At 46.0% G+C, this 21,318-nt stretch overlaps 1 protein-coding gene across 1 annotated transcript in view; it reads right to left on the minus strand.

Moving 5' to 3' along the window:
* The window catches only part of NRXN1 (neurexin 1), a 1,090,172-nt gene extending 1,074,163 nt beyond the window's left edge, over window positions 1-16,009 (minus strand). Inside the window, 2 exon segments of the mRNA XM_044428877.1 lie at window positions 15,270-15,759; window positions 15,761-16,009. Of these exon segments, the coding sequence (XP_044284812.1) occupies window positions 15,270-15,759; window positions 15,761-16,009 (739 nt within the window).
* Window positions 16,010-21,318: the final 5,309 nt, after the last annotated feature.

Raw genomic sequence — 21,318 nt, forward strand, 5'->3', positions numbered from 1 at the left:
CCACCTGGAGTATGCGTTTCGAGGCTTGTGAATACGTTGTTTCTATATGGAATAAGGACTCTTAATAATTGCTGAAGTGCCTGTCTCGTTGGGAGGGGACGCCGAGCTCACGACACCTACCTCACTGGATCATTGTAAGAATAGTATGGAGAGGATGAGGATGATTATGAGACCCACCTTGAGTTCCTCGTAGGCAGGTAAGAAATGCAGGTGAGCAGGCGAGAGCAGGAGCCACAAGGGAACTTATCTTTTTGCCCTTCGGTAGCACCACACCTGTGGGGTCTATGGGGGCTTCAGGCATGGATGGCCACAGGCTGCCTCTATTGCCCCCCTAACTTAGTGCCCATATATTTGCAAAGGAAGAATGCTGGATGTGGTAGAAATTGCTGTTTCTCTGAAGCACTCCAAGAAGAGTGCATATTCAAGGCCACTTAACACAGACAGCAAATGTCTTAACGTTTAAGCGATATTGACATATTACTTTGCAAATTTAAAATACATTTGTGAACCACTGAAATTCTTGTAAACAAGTAAAAGGAAACCAAGGGTGAGGTCAGCCCACCACTTATCTCAAAAATAGTCTGTGTAGCACTGTGGCTGCACAATGGGAGGTAAAACCAGGCCTCGAAGACAAGGGAACTTTCGTAGAAGCATACAGAGATTGCACTGGGAAGCCCACACAAATCCTTCAAATAAATTCAGGGTTGCCCTGAATCATGTGAAATCTGTTGCTTTCTTTATGCATAGACATGGCATCAAAATTTTACTGCTCAGCTTAAATAGGCGGATTCTGCAACACTCCTATTGTGTCCACAAGTCTATGTCTGCCACATGGAATGTGTGCTCTGAATATTCTTATTTTGCCCTCCATAGAAACTTCCATTTCCGTGCACAATCATTGTCCTTCCTGATCATGTTCATTAAAAGCCACGGGTCGAAAAGGTGCTTCAAGGTCCCCCTTCTTTGCCACTCCTGGAAGTTTCTTCTTTTTTGTTGAGCTTTCTCTGCATATGGCTCCAAGTTTGGGATCCAAAAAGAGTTCCTTTAAATTTGACTCTGAAAATATGATGCTGTTGTTACCATCCTCTCCCAAAGTCTGAGATTCTCACAGGAGTCTCAACTAAGCTGTTTTCAGGCTGGGTTTGGCATTCGGTCTATCTAGCTTTCATGAGTACACAAACTATGTCCTTTCAAGAAATTGCAGTGAATTCTCACCCCGTTAACAGAATCACTTCTGTTCATGTTCTGGCCAGTCTCTCTGGACAAAATTGTAAGATGCCCTGGCAGGCCAATTCATGCCCCCACACCTCTGGTATCCTCTTCTTATTTTCCAACTGGCGTCTCTTAGGGGCACACACAACTTACTTCCATTTGGTGAGCTCCTTATGCTCCTTCAAAGATTTTAAAAAGGCTCACGCAAACACACTGTTATCTCCATAATATTCAGTGGCTCTGATTTGGCTACAATCCTCATTTGACCCATTTGGTTTGCTATTAGGGGGAACACAAGGGATCTACAATAAAATGTTGCCGTTTCCTCTCATTGTGTTCAGTGTTCCTATCACACTGCCGTGCCCTGATTTTGGGTGCTGTAAATTCAATGGTGCACAATACAAAGCTTGTAGACTGCATGTGACCTGCATTAGTTAAAGAAAATGTACTGATGCTTGTCTGATTCTGGCCCTTCCAACACTCTGTAGCTGCTATGGATATTTTTTTTAAAATAGTTTGAGGGTGCCTGCAGGTGAGTTGCTTGCAGTGGTGCATCCAGGAACAAAAATGACCATCAGACCTCCTGCAGTTCACCACCTGTTACACGTTCTCAAGAATGTATAAGAGGGCAAGGAACCGTAAGATTGCCTTCCCTGATCAGTTCTAGAAACTTCATTTTTGGATCCTCTTCCCAAGTGGATGGCACTGGCCTCTTGTCTTATCAAAATAGGCACTGTTCTTGCCCCTGCCGTTGCTGCTAGGCAACTGGGACATATATGTTAACACTGACTTGTTTTCACATGCACAAGTAACTTTTGGGGGAAATCCAGATTTAACATTTGGCAAGAGCATTTTTGTTTAGTAGATGTGGATGGCCGGGCCAAATTTTGCTTTGGATCGGCTTGTTGGTCCTGAAGTTTTATGTTTTCTCTTCTGCCCATTTTTCACTTTGCAGGCTAGAAATAAAGGGCTGGTGTGCTAAATATTCAATTGGCAGCCACATGCTTATACATGCCATTGAAGCATTTCTCAGAATGCAGGTTTGGTCCTGCAGCTTTTTGTTTCAGAGCCACCTTGGAAGTATTGATTGAGGTTGAATAGCTACAAAGTCCTACAATTTATGCGTGTAAATATTTTTTATCATTGAATAAGTATGATCTACAGACTCTCTACCAAGAATGGAATAATGAACTAAAGCACCCCATTTTGCCTGATCAATGAAAAGCTTCATGATTGTGCATGTTAAAAAGGGCCATGGATTTTAGACTACACTTTGTTTTAATTCAGCAAAAAAATGATGTTTCAGGTATACTTCTCTGATGAGGTCTTAATTAAATCGGCCAGTTGTTGGAGGTGTAACGCTGCTGATGGTTCTCTTATTCATGTGTTGGCAATGCCCAGTGGCAGCTTCCTTTGGGGAGGATAGAATAGTTTGGATAGATCTCGTGATGGAAAACTCACGTGTCCTTTTGAATAACTTGGGCTTCATCTTCATCTCTGGCATTAATGACCACAGCAAATGGACCTTCTGCGTTTGTTTGAGATGGGAGCTAGACAACATTATAAAGATAAACAGCCTCCTGCAATAACACAGTGGGTGAAGGATTTAATGGAACTTTATATCATTGAGAGGATTCAATGAAACATTCTATTATTTTAATGAGTGGCCTTCAGGCATGATTTACAGATAGATAAATATAGGGATATTTGGGGTGTCATTGCTGAAGTCTTTGAAAAATATTTTTAATAATGGTACAGTGTCCTGCCATATATTAATACATTGAGACAACTAATGTGTATATACAACTAATATTTTAAAACTTGTTGTTGTCCCCAAGGACAACATTCCTCCAGGCCTTCCTGTCCTCCACCATCCCCCAGAGTCCACTTAAGCTCACGCCAACTGCTTCAGTGACTCCATCCAGCCACCTCATCCTCTGCCGTCACCTTCTTCTTTTGCCTTCAATTGTTCCCAGCATTAGGCTCTTCTCCAGGGAGTCCTTCCTTCTCATTAGGTGGCCAAAGGATTTGAGTTTCATCTTCAGGATCTGGCCTTCTAAAGAGCAGTCAGGGTTGATCTCCTCTAGGACTGACTGGTTTGATCGCCTTGTGGTCCAAGGGACTCGCAGGAGTCTCCTCCAGCACCACAATTCAAAGGCCTCAATCCTTTGGGGCTCAGCCTTCCTTATGGTCCAGCTTTCACAGTCATACATTGCAACTGGAAAAACCATAGCCTTGACTATACGCACTTTTGCCGGCAGGGTGATATCTCTGCTTTTTAGTATGGCGTCTAGATTTGCCATAGCTTTCTTCCCCAGGAGCAAGCGTCTTTTAATTTCTTGGCTGCAGTCCCCGTCTGCGGTGATCTTGGAGCCCAGGAAAATAAAATCTGGCACTACCTCAATTTCTTCCCCATCTATTTGCCAGGAAGTGATAGGACTGAATGCCATGACCTTAGTTTTCTTAACGTTAAGTTTCAAATTTTAAAACTACTTGAATTGTATTGAAACATTGTTCTGTTATAGTTTATTTTATTCCTTTTTCTTCTCCAATGGTGCATGTACACTTTAAAAAGAGAATCTAAATTTCTCACCTCACCATTTAAACAGAATCAAAAATGAAAAATGCACTTCTGCAAACATTGCAGTGGCCCAAAACACGCGTCTCTCACCTTCCTGTGGGCTTCTCAGTGCAAGACATTTACTGGTCACCTGTGATTCCTCACTCATGGAGGTTTACAGTGCCTTTTCACAACAGAACCCTCCCGGACCTGTATTTTCTAGCCATTCTGACCACAAGAGAGGAGGATCAAGTATTACAATTCAGACCAGAAGAAAAGCCTCCAGTAGAGTCACCAATCTGCTGTACTGCAGTTATGCAAGAGTGCCTCCTTGTGGTTGGTTAACAGAGTATATAGAGAGGCAAAAAATGCAGATGCCAGGAAAAGAGGCATGTGTAAAGGATGCATTTTCATGCCTGCCATGAAAATGAAAGAAGAATCCTCCGTAAAGCTCTGAGCTGAACCACTCCTGGACAAACAACTTCTTTCTCAGTGGTCCTACTCCGCCTCCATTTGTCCAGGGACTCCCCATCACAGTTTGCTATTACACATTTCTCTGCATTATATCTATAGCTTAAAAGACCACAACTCAGTAAGCACAGAGGAAGTACCAGGTTCAGTCCCTGGAATGTCCTTTTTCCAGGATCTCAGATGGACAGCTGCAAAAGAGCCCCCTCAAGACCTCCTGAGAGTCACCAAGGGTCCAACTAGACAGCAGTGGCTTAGGCTCTTTTATGTTTTGAAGAAAGTCCAGGTGTAGAACAGCTCCTATTCGCAGAGGCATAAGATGCCAAGTGTTTGTTTGCCTGATTGTTTGCTTTTTAAGTAAGACATAGTAGAACTATTTGGAGAAACAATACAAGGAATTACTTCTTCACACTGTGCATAGTTAAGCTATGGATTTGCTGCCATGGGAAGCGCTGATGGCCACCAATCTGGTTAGCTTTAAAAGGGGACAGGACAGATTCATGGAGGGATCAGTCTATCTGTGGCTACTAGCCTTGCTGGCCACGGGCTACATCCTTGACCAGAAGTGGCATACCTGCACACACCAGCCGCTGAGGAGCTTGGGCGGGCAGAGGCCTTGCACCCATCCTGCCTGTGCAATTCTTGGGCATCTGGTTTGCTGCCACGTACACGGAGTGCTGGACTGGATGGACCTTGGATCAGGTCCAGCAAGGGTTGTCTTATATTCTTATGATTTAAAGAATAGAACTGTGCGGAAAGTCAGCTGAAAGCTTTAAAAAATTGCCTTTCCGCGTATCAGCATGATATCAGGGATCAACACCATATGGATATCATTTGCGCTCCATATCACAGGAACTGAAAATGGCAGTTTCTGGGAAACCGGGAGGGGAGTGCTTTCCTCATAAGTTGAGGCAGAGCTTAATCGCCAGCCTGCTGCAGAGTTATCCTTCGCATGTTGCCGCCGCTGCTGCTGTTGTTAATTTTATTTCTATGCCACCAATAGCTGAAGTTCTCTGGATGGCTTCCCACTACACATAAAATGCAATATAAAATGCAGTCAACAATTAAATTACAACGCAAGATTTAAAAGCCGAATTTAAAACAAATTAAAAAAGCTACAATAGCTCCTACAAATTAAATCCTAAGACTTGTTCAAGCAGCTGTCAAAGCTCCAATATAATATTAAACTAATTAAATGCCCTGTGTCACAGGACAGACTTAACCCAGTGCTGAAAATATACTTCCGCTGGAGCAGGTCTTGATCACAGTGTCCAGACAGAATGAGGCTGCGGGAATCGTTCTGTCAGATTCGGTGCCTTAAGCTGTGTAGGGCTCCATGGGTTAAAGTGAGTACTTTGAATTGGACTTGGAAGCATCTCGCCTACACAAGCTGGACGGTCCTATGTTCAGAATATTACATGCTCAAGACTGGAAATCAAATGTGGAAAGCGAGCTTTCTGCCAGATTGCCTATGAGAAATGAGTGCAACCCACAGGTAGTTCTTGACATAGCCAAGAGGAGCATGTGATGAATGGTGCTGGCATGCCCCCTGACGAATGGTGAAGATTTGGGAGCTTGCTGTTAAAATTTTAAAAGGGTTAATTTTACATAAAGCTCATACTAGCAATGATACTGGTGATGGTTAAGGCCTGTTTCCTGTTTAGACTTGCAGAAGTTTGCTGGGAATCACAGGCCTTATTTCCATCTAAACATGGAATAATATGCTCAGTCTTCATACACATGAGCCATATCTCATGGTGCTGGAAGACTTCTGCGTTTCACAAAATGCTCCAATATCTACCAATTTATTTTTTACTTAGTTATTTAAAACTTTTATAGCTGTCCCCCATACAAGACATCACGGGACGGCTCACAATCAATACATTAAAAACAATCAATAAAATCAAATACATTAAAACAATTCAAGCAATAAATAACATATAACCAATAAAACGCAATGGTTGCATTAAATACTAGTTTTTAAAATACCGGTTAAATCAAAAGGTTTTGACCTGGCGCCAAAAAGAGTATAAGCTCGGTGCCAGGTGAACCTCTCCGGGAAGCGCATTCCATAATATGGAATGATGTAAGCATCATGAACTATGCATGCGATCTTCTTTCCAGATTTTAAGAAATGCCTTTGGATTTTTAAAAATTGTATTATCTGTTCATCTGAGCAGATTTTCCTTTCTATAGCCTTTCTCAACAGGCTTTATTTCTTCAAAACCACTCAGAATAATTTCATGTTCATTCTCATTTTCCTGCCTTCAGAACTAAACTACTAGCTTTTGATGGTCGTATCCTACAAGAATGTGCACAATCCCTCTTTCAAGCCATAGACGTTAACAGTCATTACCACATCCTGTAGAGGCAAATTAGATACTACATGAAGACGAAAGATTTCTTTTTGCCTGTCCTGAATTCCTGGCAGTCCTTGGGTATGGATGACTCCAAATTTGAGTTTTGTTAGAGAGAGGAAAGAGGAAAAACCTTCCCTATCCACTGTATCAACTTCATGCATGATTTTGAGACTATACTGTTCCCCTCCCTTTGGTGCCATAGAAAACAACAAGCAAAAACCTCTAAAGAATGTAGTCTTTCTTACGAAAAAATTCCCCAGTTCCCTGATTATTCCATACATGTTCTAGGCACAGAGTAACAGAGACCAAATATGTGCACGGTATTCCAGGCGTAAGCTGAACATGGATGGGCTTGTACAGCAATACTATGATATTTGCTATTTTATTTTTGATCCCTTTCCTAAGGATCCCTAGCATGGAATCCACACATTTCAAGCTGCTATGCTTCTGACATTTTCGATGCCCTCTGTATTAATGTTGACCAGACTGCTGTGAGCTGGTCCCGTCCCTCTCTCCTTCTGTTTATCAAACTCAAGACAGATCCGTTGAACCACAATTCTGTATGGAAATGCAACAGATTACAGAGCAGTACGAACTCTAAGTAGTCTTTTGCTAAAGCTGTGGGAGAAGCTTCTGCCCATGCAAAGAGCTGAGTCCAAAGCGACTCCTTCCCCCTGTCAGTCCCTTCCAGTCCCCCCTCAGGGTGGCTTTTGCTGCTGGAGGGCAGAGTGGTAGGAACACCAGAGGCCCTCTAACTGGGCCATGTGCTTCTCCCATCGCACCCTTTCCAGGTCGAGGACTGGGTCTCGCATCTGCTCCCCCTCCCCTCCGGAACATCCTTCCGCCCTTTCCAAAGCAGGCCGATTCTCATGCTCTGCCTGAGAAGCATCACTGGGTAGCGTTGAAACTCAAAATCCTTGCCAGCCTTTACTCTTCCACCTCCTCCTCTTCCTCAGATGAATCTATCTGAGCAGCCTGCCATGATTGGCTCTACACAGACCAAGTAAAGTGCATCCTACCCCAGTGATCCATGGTAATGGGTAATGGTAATTATCCATAATGGTAATTTAAATAACCATTAAATGGGCATTAATATCAGTGAAGAGCAGTTTAGGGCTGTGAGCATCCGCTGTCAGCTCGAAGCTGCACCCTAGGGCAAATCAGTCACAGACTCATTAGATGGCAGGGCCGCCTACTGCCTGCCTGCCTGCCTGCTGGTCATGCCAGGATGGCGCTGCAGGGGGAAGAAGCTCACCGAAAGGTTTGGCAGCATCTGCACCTGGGTGCTGTGTGGAGGCCACCAGCCTTGAGTGGTGGCCAAAGAATGGTTCCCAAAGGGCAATGCCTGTTCGGCATCCGTTCAGCACCAGCCCGGGGCTTCTCAGGGCTGTGTGAATGTGTTTCTTTTGGGGTGGGGGTCTTACGCTGATGTCATGCATGTGCACTCGAATGAGATTGGAGGGAGGGCTTTGGTGGGAATGGCAGCTCAGACTCGGAGGAGGGGAGTGGAGAGCTGACCCAGCCGTGGCTCAGAATTCTCACTCTGATATTGGAGTTGTTGAAACTAGCGAGGCCTCGGGTGCCCAAACTCTCCCACTGATCCAGCCTGCGCCAGCTCTGGATCGAAGCACTTCAAGGACAACCACTGAGCCCCCCTGCCCCCTGAATGTGGGAAAGAAGCCGGTGGAGAACACGCTGGGGAGGTTATCAGGAGGAGAACCTGACACCCCTGGAGACATGGAGGCAAGGACCCGTCAAACGCACCTGCCGGCTGGACCAATTGGGGGCTCAATAGGAAGAGCGTTGGCATGCCCGCTTCCATAGGGCACCCCCCTCCAGAGACCGGCCCTGAAGGGTTCATAAGCAAAGCTTGGGTGAAGGGGGCAGAGCAAGGGGTCAATATTCCACCTGGAATGTGTTTCACGGCTTGTGAATACATTGCTTCTGCATGGAATAAAGACTCTTCCAATAATTGCTGATGTGCCTGTCTCATTTGGGAGGGGACGCCTAACTCATAACAGCCATTTAATTTACAGTATTGCTTGTTTATTCCACAGCGCCAATCTTGTTACAGCTGATTTTACTGTTTTTCACTGACATTTTAATATGGTCGCGGGGGATCCTGGGGAGCAATGGGGCAACTCCATTAGCAGGGCCACAGATAAAGGGAGGTACGGCACTGGGGGATCAACAGGCCAGGAGAGGAGAAGAGGAGCTGGAGATTTACTGCTGTCCCCTCTCCTGCTTTCCCTCTCATCCGGAGGATTCCAGGTATCGGTATCAGCCTGCCCTCAGGCTTGGTGCTCCTCCTGCTGCTGGACACCAGGACAATCGAAAGCCAAATCTCCCTCACCCATGATTTCATTGTGGATGAGGGAACCAACTGGCCTGCATTACAAAGATCTGGATGTGGGGAAGCGAACGTTATGTCAGTCCAGATACTCGGTACAGCAGCTTCCTCATCCTGGGGGTTACATGGGCCTACTCTACAGGAACAGAATCCCTCTCAAGGCTTCCTGTCCACTCACAGACAGGTCTTGAATGTCTGTACCTGGTGCTGACCAATCAAAACAGATTAGGGACTCTGCTAGTGTACCACCCGCCCTGCTGCATACTGGACCCCTGCCTGAGCTGATAACAGTGGTCTCGTCCTGGTGCTGAGGACCTCAGGATGAAACCTATCCAGTCCAATAGGACCAGATAGTGCCCTAGATGCCTCCATTAAAGGGACGACATTAAATGAGGAGTCCAATTCATGCAGGATCTGAGTGACTTTATCCTCAAAGCGCTGCGCAAACTTGCATCCGGGGGACTATCTGACCTTATTTGATTGGATAGGTTTCCATTATTGAGGTATGATGATGTGAACAAGGTACTTGGACAAGTCTGGCCTACCACCTGCATCCTTGACCCTTGGCCCTTCTGGCTGCTCATCAGAAGTGCTCCTGGGTCCAGGTGAGTGTGAATGTATCTCTGAAGGAAGGCCTAGTCCTGACACCATTAAAGGAAGAGGTGATCAGACCCCTCCTGAAGAAGGCAAGTCTGGACCCAACAACTATGGGCTGATGGCCCGCACCCCCTTCTTGGGCTAAGTGCTTTAGCAGGGGTGGCTCCAGGCACTCGTGGAGGAAATGGAACATCTGGAACCAGTCAGTCTAGCTTTGGGCCAGGTTTTGGGATGGAAACTGCCTTGGTTGCCCTGTGCGATGAGCTTCACTGGGAGAAAGACAGGGGGAGCCCATCCCTGTTGGTTCTCCTAGACCTCTCAGTGGCTTTTTGATCCCATTGACCGTGGTATCCTTTTGGATAGGCTGGTTGGGTGAAGAGTTGGAGGCACTGCTCTGCCGTGATTCTGGGCCTACCTGGCCAGCTGTTTCCAAATAGTGACACTGGGGAATAGCACAGCAGCCCCATGGCAACTGTGCCATGAAATGCCAAAGGGTTCCACCCCATACTGTTCAACGTCTACATGAGACTGCTGGGGGAGGTCATCCGGAAACTTGGACTGAACTGTCATCAGTATGTGGGTGACTCCCAGCTCTACCTCTTGGTTACATCTGATTCAGATGGGGTGGTGTCAACTCTAAACCGGTATCTGGACAGGATGATAGATGGGATGAGGGCTAATGAACTGAAGCTTAATCCAGACAAGACGGAGGTGCTATTGGTAGATGGAGCCTTTGTCCAGGGGGTAGTTAGCCACTCAGTCCTGAATGGGGCTGCACTCCCCCTAAAGGACAGAGTGCAGAGTTTGGGGGTGCTCCTGGACCCAGAATTGTCCCTGGAATGCCAGGTGGTGGCGGTGGCCAGGAGCACCTTTCAGCAACTGCAGCAGATATATCAGCTGCGCCCATATCTGGACGAGCAAAACTGAGCAATGGTAAGTTATGCTCTGGTAACCTTGCATTTGGACTACTGTAATGTGCTTTACATAGGGCTGCCATTGGAAACAATCCAGAAACTTCAGTTGGCACAAACATCTAAACCCTGCTCTTTATCATCTACATTGGTTACCAGCTGAAGTCTGGACCCGCTTTAAGGTACTCAAACTGATGTATAAAGTCTTGAATGGCTTATGGCCTAGCTATCCAAAGGAACACCTCTTCCCATATTCACCTACCTGGACTTCACGCTCTTCTACAAAGGTCCTTCTCCATAAGCCGACTTTAGAAGTAAGGAAGGGCCACCTTGGCTGTGGAGCCCCAACTATGGAACCAGCTCCCCAGGGATATGTGCCTGACACTGACCCTGTATATATTTCAGTGCCAGATTAAAACCTTTTTATTTCCCTATTTTAATTGTCGAATAAGATGATCTGACCTTTATACTGCTTTTTAAACATTATTAGCTTGCAGTGGATTAGTTGTTACATTGTGTTGTTGTTAATCTGTTTAATTGTTGTTGAGTATATTTAAAGTGTTACAATTATTGTGTTATTGATATGCTATGTTTATTTTAATGTTTGGACTGATTGTACACAGTTCTGAGAGCTTTTACTATATAGTATAGTACATAAAAGTTATATAGAATAAATAAGTAAATAGATGGCTGTCACCAGGTCTCTCTTCCAGAGGGCCAAAGAAACTCAGCCCCAAGGCCTCCAGGGGTCCCAGTCTTGCCCTCTGGGATGCTGCAGAAGCCCAGGGTCAAGGGAAGACTCCTCTCCTGCCCCACCGCCTTTCCTTCACCCACCAGCCATTTTGTGACTCCCCAGGTTTCGTACAACCCCCCACCCATTGGAACAGATTGAAAACCTCCCTTTTCGCCTTTGAACTCACCCCTTTTGGCATGTAGCCCCATCCGGTACTGGATGGCAGCCCCGGAGGGCTTCTCCAAAACTCGAGGCTTCTATTTATAGGATTTCTAAATATATTGTTACTGACTTAATTAAGGATGGGTGGCTCTAGATTGCCAACAAAGCATATTTTTGAACAGTCTGTTGGCATCTCCTCTCTCACAAATACTTGGTACATTAAATACTCAAAAATGCTACAGCGGTATGTGTTTTCTGTGTTATAATCCAGAAACTGTTAAACCATTAATTAAATCCAGAACTGAAGATGCGGTTCAGCAACACAATGTGCCAGTTCTTCAGACGTGTTTATTTTCCCCTTGGTTGCATTTTTTTTTTCATCTCGTGACATATGATGAAAAGTTATTTCTCTGATCTGACAAGCTGTAAATTGCAGAGCGCTGTTATAGCACTCTGGTTCCCACCATGCTTCCTATGGTCCTTAAGGAAGATAAACTAAAATCTCATATGAGATGTAGAAAGACACTGTAGTCCACATATAGACTAAGAAGTAGAAGACCCAGTTCATTATCTACTGAATTGCCCACTCTATTCCTTCTCGAAAGAGAATTTTATCTGGCCGGTTACAGAACAAGATAGAATCAGGTCTCAAGATGACAGGCAAAATATGCAGCCTTCGGAACATCTGTGTAGTTATCTTACATATGACGGAGCTAAACATACAAAGCAGTCTCTGTCGCATCCTTAGCCGAACACTTGGACGTGATGGAAGCTCTGGTCTAAAATTCTCTATTGGGCAACAAGGATAATGATAGCTGGCTTGTCCATTCCATATGTTCTAGTAGGATTCTTATGTATTATGTAGATGTATCATCTCTATGTATTAGAACTCTGTGTATTACCTGGGAGTAGTTTCCACTGAATTAAATGGGGGTGTTGCTTCTAAGCAAACCTTTGTTTGAGCTATCGGTCCAAATAAAGCAAATAAAATTAATAAAGTCTCTCTGTGGGGAAAGTATACTGAAATAATGGCTATTAAGATTAAAAACTGCTATTTGAGTATATTAGTATTGTTGGGAATGCTAAAGAACAGCCACAGAATATGAGAGAAATGGATGACTCCCTTGGCCAGTCTCTCTATTGCTACCTTATTTAAAGCAGCCTTGGAAGGGTTCCTTTTTTGCTTGGTTTTTGCAATTCACTGATCTGCAAATGAATGACGAGTGACTTCTAAGCGGTGAAAAGAAATTCATTAACAATTCTTTTACCCATAACGCCTTATAAGAAAGGTTACAGCAGAAACACACGCTCACTTACAAAATGCCATTAAGTTTAACAGCCAGAAATACATTTAATTATGTCTTATGCATGTACAATAGGATCACGTGTACGTTAGGCATCTACGAATGATTACAATGAAAGGATGGATGAAGACTCTTCCTTCATATAAACCAATATGGACTGTAGTTGGCTATAGACCCATCTTCCATCAGTTTTCTAGATGGCTGAATAACCCGTTGGATGATTTTCAGTTCTACAAAAACCTACCACCAGTCAAGAAGGAACCATTCTGGACAACGACTTACCATTCACAATAACTGGTCTGAGTCATAAGTCCAATGAGGGCAGCAGGCTGCACAGGTTCCCTTCCTAGTTCCTTTTGTGCTTCCCCTAATTAGTCACAAGAAATGTAACCTAATCTCAAAGTAATTCACACCTTTGATGAATCGATACAGAGAGCTACTCGGCCCTGTTATGTAATCTCGCTTTGTTGAGATGTTATTCATTAGCAAATAGCTCAGAATAACAGCTCACCATAAATGGTTGGGGATGTTGCCTTTTATCTGAAAGGACTTTTAGGCAGGGGTAATATTGCACATTTTGGACTACATTTGCCCTGGTGGAAATGGGATTAAGACACCTTGCCATTACAGTTACGAAAGACTTGTGCTAGACTGCCAGGGCTGCAGCACTGAGTACCCTTTCCAGGAGCATATCCCACTGAAAAGGATGGCAGCTGCTTCTGAGTAAACCTAAAAAGAACAGGGCTACCCATGTGGCTGGCTCTCAAGTTATTTTACCTGAAGCTATTTTTCTTTTAAATGCGTTAATTATAATTTTCTGAAATGGCTTGAGTTTTACATGCATCTAGCATCAACAAAAGAGAATAATTTGAAGGGAGGTAATATCATTTCATGTGGTTGAACTATAGATGCATCCTGCTCTTTTATACTTTATGTGGTTATATAACCTGCGTTAATGATTCTTAAGAAGTTATTTCCTAGTTATTTTTATGATGATTGGATAGCTTTGTGGTAGCAACTGATTAGATTTATTGATCAAATAACACAGCCAATTAGAAAAAAAAAGATTCACTGAAAAAATACCTTAAATACACTTTCAAGGTCAGCAGACATACAGTGTACCGTTATCTAACATAGAACTATTACAACAACATTTCTGAATATATGTAATAAAGGGGGTCTTTTAAAAATGGTAAGGAGATGAGAGAGAGAGAGAGAGGGAGAGAGGGAGAGAGAGAGAGAGGGAGAGAGAGAGAGGGAGAGAGAGAGAAGATCTGATACATTGAAAAGGTATGAAATGATGGAAAACCTAAGTAGTACTGGACAGCAAAGATGGGAAGTTTACGTAATAAAAGCCCACCTTCAAAATCTCTTTTTTCTACAGCAGTGAAATGTGATTAGAAGTGGGAAAGGCAATTACTTGGCCATTATTGACATAGTACCACAGAACAAACACTGACCTATGTCAGATGTATTTTTAAATGCTGAATTGTTTCCATTTTTCTTTTAGTGAGGTTATTTACTTCAGTCTAAATGTGTGCAGAAATGTATATCCTTCCATCCACAAAGTGTATTTACTAAGTGTAACAAAATGCAACAAAAAATATTTGGTGTTTATTTAAGAAGGATGGAAAAGCGGCTGCAAGAACCCAGAAGCGTGTGTGTGCAAGTCTATTTGTATTACCATATCGAGTGGGCACCGGCATTACTTATTCAATAATTCATTTTTTAAATATGAAATAAGGGACATCCCGTTCTGACTGCCTGGTTTCCAGCTACTGACCTCTGAAAATATTCCAATCAAATTTCTTTCACAATTGTATATGGTCCCCATGCAACTCACATATTGATTGGCTAATTCTATTATTGTAAAATGGCATTCACTCTGATATGAAATTATAAATCCACCACGTTTCATCTTCCTTGCCCATTAAAGAGCTGAACAAATAAATAATTGATATGACTTCAAGCAATCTGCTGATATTAATAATAAACCTACCCCCACAAAGGAAGAGTAAACTCCATTTTCCATTATCCTCATACAAGGACTAAATCCAATCACCTCTCCTCCCATGCCTACAGACAGTAATAAAATTTTCAGCAATCAAATCCACAAACTTGTTAAACAAAAATACTTGCATTTAAAGTGACTTAATCCCATTTGGAACTAATCAGGTTTAAATCCTAGTACTTCAGCTGATCGGGATTGTGGAGAGAAAAACTCAAACATGATTCCAAGCCACACACTCCAGCTTTCCTCTTCCTCAACCTGCCTCTGCATTCCCTTCCACGCTACAACATTCTGGTTATCACAATGTGCACCTTATCCAAGAACAACTCCCTTCCTGCCCCGGAAGCACAATTTCTACCCACTACCACCATCTAACCTTTGACTTTGCCTGTGTTTCAAAAGTATGGCCACATCTTCATTCAAAGGGATGCAGGAAGTAGGGCAAGAATAGTTAACGGAAGGTCCAAGTATGGAATGGATGAAGGAAAAGCACAGCTGTGAGATTCACTCACACAGAGGAAAAGCCATGCAGTCTCCATTTCCTGATCTTCCCTTTCACTGCGGGAGAGGCTGGCAGGACAAGGGTGAAACAGGGTCTTACCTTCACTGCAGTCCTTCCCGTGGAAGCCCGTTTGGGAGCAGTCGCACACGGCTTGGTCGTTGAGTACAGAACAAATGCCACCATTGAGACAGACGTCATCTCTGGCACACAGGTGACTCTGTTCATCGTCCAGCCGCACTTCCTGACTCTCCACAGGTGAGGACTGTGTATAGTTCACCCTTACATCAGTTATCCATCCCTTGAAGGGCTCCCGATCCTTCACCAATGAGAGCGTTACTTTTAGGGTAGGTGAGCGAAGCTCAGGAGGCAGCCCTCCTAGAAAGAGGCCACTGAACACCGTCATGTCCCGCCGCTTAGATTTCACCTCGACCCACTTGGCCTCCGCCTGGTCGATGAGCAGCGTCGTGTTCTTAAAATTGCGGCGGATGACTACCGTGTGCCACAGGTTGTCGTTGACGGCCATGTCAGAGAGTAGGACGGCGGGCTCGGCGCAGAAGATGGAGAAGCTCAGCTGGAGCCGCCCCCCCCTGGGTCAGGATTAACTCCAAGAAGTCACAGAACCCCTCATCGTCGAAGTACAGGACCAGCCCACTGGAGCTGCGCGTCTTCATGTTGAAGCTCATCTCGCTCTCGCAGCAGGCATTCCATTTGGGGAACCGGGTCCACTGGCCCTCTGCCCCCGGGAACTCCAGGCCGCTCCCGAGCTCAGCCCAGCACCCCAGGAGCAGCGCCATCCAGAGAAGGAGGCATCCCCCGCGCCTGAGGAGGACAGGGCCCATCCTTCGTGGGGTGGGGTGGGGGAGAGGGGGGGGAGGAGGGGGGAGTGGCGGAGGGGGGGTTGAAGCAGACAGGGTAAAATCTTTCCAGTAACCACCCACACTAGATGGTGAACTCTGGCCTTCCAGGTGTGCTGCGGCGGAACAGGAGGCTCAGGTGCGCTCACCTGAGGTGCAGTTCAGGGCTCCTCCCAAAGAAAGAAAGAAAAGGAACTATTTCAAGCACCAGCTTGAGCTGTGGAAGGTCGTCAGAGAATAAAAGGCACCAATAGATGTTATTCAGTCATTTGCTCAGCTTCTCCAAGGGGCATCTAAGAGTCGGCAGATCGGTGACCATCAAAAGCCCATGTTGCCAAGCTGAAAAGAAAATGGGGATGGGTGGAAAATATTAAGATGTGCAAAGGCCCCAAAACCGCCCAGAAAATTTTCTCCAAAGATCCACAAACTGAGTGAGTTTGATCAATAACCCAGTATCGATAAAGAAATCAGTATCCAAGTGCATGTGGATGGCATGGTTTCCCCAGCAGCTGTCTTCTTCCAGGAGATTCCCTCTCACTTTTCAGTACGAGCAGCTTCCCAGCTCCAAACCTGTCTTCCCAATCCTGGCTTCTCATCGGTCCATCAGACTGCCTGCCATGCAACAGACCAGGAGACGCTTTGCCTCTTTCCCAGTAGGCTGAAATCCAGATGTTGTCATGCAGCCAATAAGCTGCTTGCTGTGCAAAGCTTCACAAGGGCAAAGCTAGGGAGATCCTGGGGTCTGATGGCTGGAGGGTTTTGCACTCTGCTCTTTAAAAAAAGAAATCTGTAAAGATTTAAAAACAAAACAGAATTACATTCACAACCCTGAGGACTGCCTGACTGAGAAACCTGTGCAAACCTGCAGAAAAGCTGCAGGTACCATGCTGAAAATTTAAAACCAATCTGGAATTCAGACACTCTTTCTGAAGCAGAACTATTCCACCCTTCTCTATGTCCTGTGCTGAAAAGTTCTTGTGCCAAATCCCATGTAAGTTAAATCTGCTAGTCATTGTTTTCAGCAGAAAGGTTTGGACGTGTAACTTGACTCAAAATGCCTCTGCTATGTACAGCTCATTGTGACACAGAAGGTTATCAGTGTTGAAATCATATACATATCCACTCAGAGGTAGGTTCCGTCATTTCCAATGCATTTTTACTCCCAGGCACCTAACTACAGGATTATACATGTTTGGTGCCATTTTGGTATCCTAGAACATCATTCATGATATAAATATACTTGCTCAAAATCCTGCATTTGGCGATATTTGCATGCTAAGCACCTGGGTCTGCATCCCCTCACTCCAAGTGTTTTTAAAATAATGTACAGCCATTGAAATCACATCAGGAGAGAGCAGACAATTAATTTCTGGTGTGTTTTTCCCTGGCAGAAATAGGATTGAATATGTATCTCTTTCTGCCTGCCACCTGTTTCTCTCCCTCTAATATAGATAGATAGATAGATAGATAGATAGATAGATAGATAGACAGACACATTTAACCACTGAAATGATTAATTATTATAATGGGGGGAAACATTTATTTATTTATTTTCTATACTACCCAGAGCTCTCTGGGTGATTCACAACAATGCATAGAAACCAAAAGCACATATAAAACACCACACAGAATTTCAATATATACATCTTGGAGCAGACTTCCAGCTGCCATTCCTGTAGGACACAGTACTGTTTAGCTGCATCTATTGCGGTATACTTCATTCCATTTTTCCATCTTACAATCTGCACGTGTAGATGCGCGGTGCAGATAAAAGAGCTTGCAGACTCATCCTCACACAAATGCACACCTCACTTTGGAACCCCCAACCATACCAGCTTGCCCATATTTTAAGACCAGCAAGAGGGGACCTCATCTGCTCACCCAGGAGAGCAGTAGGGAAGGTGCCCACAAGTCAATACTGCCTTTTCTGCAGTGGCCCCATAGCACTGGGGTAAGTCGCCCACCGTGCAGGCCCACCAGACCCTACCATTTCAGGCGTTTAAAGCTCTGAAAGCACGCTATTGTACTTTGGCTTCCTCCTCATATATTCGCTCTTGCTATTGCTTTTCTTGCTGTTTGCATTGTGTTTTGCTGCTTTACTGTAGCTTTACTGCTTTGCTGTATTTGAATGGCTTTTTAAAGAAAGCATTGAGTTTTACTGTGTGCATTTTATTATTGCAGTGCTGCCTTGGGAGGGTGTCTGCCAGGTGACCTGCCGGGTGACCACAAAATATTTTAAATAACAGTAAAAGTAACATCCGATCTATTATACCTTTCCAATCGCGGAAATACCTATCTACCCATGTGTGCTCTAGCCATCACCTAGCAGAAATTGGGCTCATGTAGTAGGAAATCAAAACCAGCCTCAGGGAAGCCACAATAGCAGAGTATTACCTTCCTCAGATGATGCATCCACCATCACATGTCATATTCCTTCTTCATATGCCTCAAATGCTTCAGTCACCTCTTGCCACTCATAATTTGCATTGCCTTGTGAAAAGGAGCCTTTGTCTCTCAGCCACCCCATCATTGGCCTGGCATTTTAACCTGGAGCATCTTTATATGGTGCCATGAAGGTGCGAGGTTGCATGGTGGAGGGGGAGGGGGAGCACTTCATATTGTGTATTGACTGGTCCAATCCCAGTTTAATATCTGGAAACTACTAGAGCAATACCATGTTGATTTTTAAATTAAATTTACAAATATACATCCTTGGAGTTGCTTCCAATGCTAGTCTAACTTAAATCCCATTCATTTCAACAGGTCTACTCTAAGTATAACTAACATTGGGAGAACCCTTTGAGAGCAGCCAGGCAGGCAGCTGATGCATTTTAATGCCTAGTTAACTGCAAAATAGAGGATGCACATCTTAACATATCTGGCGGTCTTTTTTCTCTTCCTCAGAGCATCATTTTATTTTCATTTCCTTGGTTTGCAAATTTTAATAAATGTCTGTTGCTAAGGAAAAGAAAGCCTGAGTGACAGCACTTTGCTACTCTGAGGGTCTTGGTGCATTTCGAAGGTTTAGGAACTCAGGGACCACTCTGTACCCAGTCAGATGGCCGGCATCTCTGACTCAGCACCGCATGCGTTGCTCGACAGTGACTCTCCCAGATCTCAGACGGAACCGAGTCTTTCTCAGCTCTCCCTGGACATGCCCAAGCCGGAACCTGCAGCTTCTGTCGAAGAAGTGCATTCCGTGCCACTTGGCCACGGTTCAGCTGATACCTGATGGGGAGTCCAGGAGGGGTGGGCTCCCTGGCGACAAGATAAGCAGAGAGAGTGAAAGGCTGCAGCCGCCTCTGCCTCATCCTCCCACTGTTAACAGGCAGTAGCTGTTTACTGAAATAAAGATGCAGGGCCAAACAAGGTGGGAATGCTCAGAAACACGTCCAAATAGCAAATCAGTAAGTAAATAAATAAAATGAGGATAATATGCAGGCAAGGACTGAACAGAGATGGGGTCAAATAGGGATGTCCCCTTTTTTTAAGGAAAGGGATTGGGAGCATATGGACTGGTGGGGCTTCCCTCTCCCCGACTCTGCTCAGTCACAGGGTGTAGGCAGAGGACTGGAGGACCCGCTTCTGGTGTGATCCAAGTGTGTCATTCATGTGTGACTGGACGCCTCCACATGCGCACACACGAACACAATTTAAGAGACACCCGGCAGGAGTTCACAAGCTTCTTCTGTATCCAGGGGCACAACCTGTGTTAGTGGATGGCTTAGCAGGGCTGGAGACCCAAATCTTTCATCTGGAGCCCGGAATCTCTGGGAGGCCACCTGCCCTACAACTCTGCTGCCAAGGACAATGCCTGAAAAAAGGGCATGTGATCACAGAATCATAGAAGCATTGGAAGGCACCCACAAGCCCATTGGGCCCAACCCACAGCTCAATGCAGGACTCCTGGTTAAAGCATCCAACTGCATCCTGGATGCCTCCGGTGTGAGAAGCCCACCATCTCCCCAGGTCATGGGATCACTGTCACACTGTGCTAACAGTCAGGAAGTTTTTCCTGATGTCCAGCCAGAATCTGGCTTCCTGTAGCTTGAGCACGTTATTCCATATCTTGCACCCTGGGATGATGAAGAGATCCTGGCCTTCCTCTTTGTGACAGCCTTTCAAGCCCCTGTTCTTGCTATCATATCTCTCCTGCAGTCCTCTCTTCTGGAGGCTACGCATGCCCAGTTCTTTCCATTCCTCTCAGTCCCCAGATCATCCTTGTTGCCCTCCCCTGAACCCTTTCCAACTTGTCCGCATCCTTCTTAAACTAAATGCCCAGAACTGGGCACAGTACTCCAGACGGGGCCTATTCAGTGCTGAGTAATGGGGAGCTGTGATTCGGAAGTCAATGCAGCCCAAAACAGCATTTACCCGTTTTTGCAGCCACATCACCCTGTTGACTCCTATTCAGCTTGTGACTTAACACAATTCATGGCATCAAAGAATCACAGAATAGCAGGGTGAGAATTGGCCAGGAGGCCATTGGGTCCAAGTCCCCTGCTATCAGAGGACACGAAGTCACACCATCCCATTCAGATGACTGCCCAAACGCTTTCTGAAAGTCCCGGGCAAGGAAGAGGCCACAGCTTCCCCTGGCAGTGGGTTCTTAGACCCCTTTTCCGTGCAGCATTCTTGGCCCAGGGGCTTCCCCATCCTGTAGCTGTGGCCCTGGTTCCCTTTTCCGCGGGGCAGCGCTTGGCCTTCGTCCCTGCCGAATCCCACGCTGCTGCTTCCAGCCCAAGATGCAGCGGCTGCCCGGCCGGCCTGCGCCCCTGCGCTCTTCGGCGCCCAGCACCACCGCGACCCGGCAGGATGCTGCCTGTCCCTCGCAGCAGGTACACGGGACCGCGCCTAACCGAAGGGGCACCCCGCGCCTCGGCGCTGAGCGGTGCCGCGGGCAGCTTCGCCCGGGGGCTCGCCGCAGAGCCGGGGCGTCGCGGCTTTGAAGCCTCCGACTCGATCCGCCGCCCGCCCGCCTGCGCGGGGCTTTTCCGCCAGGCGCTCGGCCGGCGCCGAGACCCGCAGGGGCCAAAGCCCCTCTTCGCCTCCCGCCCGCCCGCCGCCAGACCGGGGGCGCTGCGGACCCGGCGCCGCGCCCGCCCTCGCCAGGCCGGCCAGGTGCCTCGCGCGGCGCACGGGCAGGGCCGAAGGGGCGGGCCAGAGAGGCCCGCGAAGGAGGCGGCAAAATTGATGGCGCCGCATTGAGCCGGCCTCCGCCCCGTCCCCGCCGCCCTCGCCCTGCTCCCGCGCCCGCCGGCGGCGGCGGCCCCAGCCCGGCCCCGCGCGGCCGG

The sequence above is a fragment of the Varanus komodoensis genome, unplaced genomic scaffold (assembly GCF_004798865.1).
Source record: "Varanus komodoensis strain SLA01 unplaced genomic scaffold, ASM479886v1 scaffold2, whole genome shotgun sequence".
Lineage (NCBI taxonomy): Eukaryota > Metazoa > Chordata > Lepidosauria > Squamata > Varanidae > Varanus > Varanus komodoensis.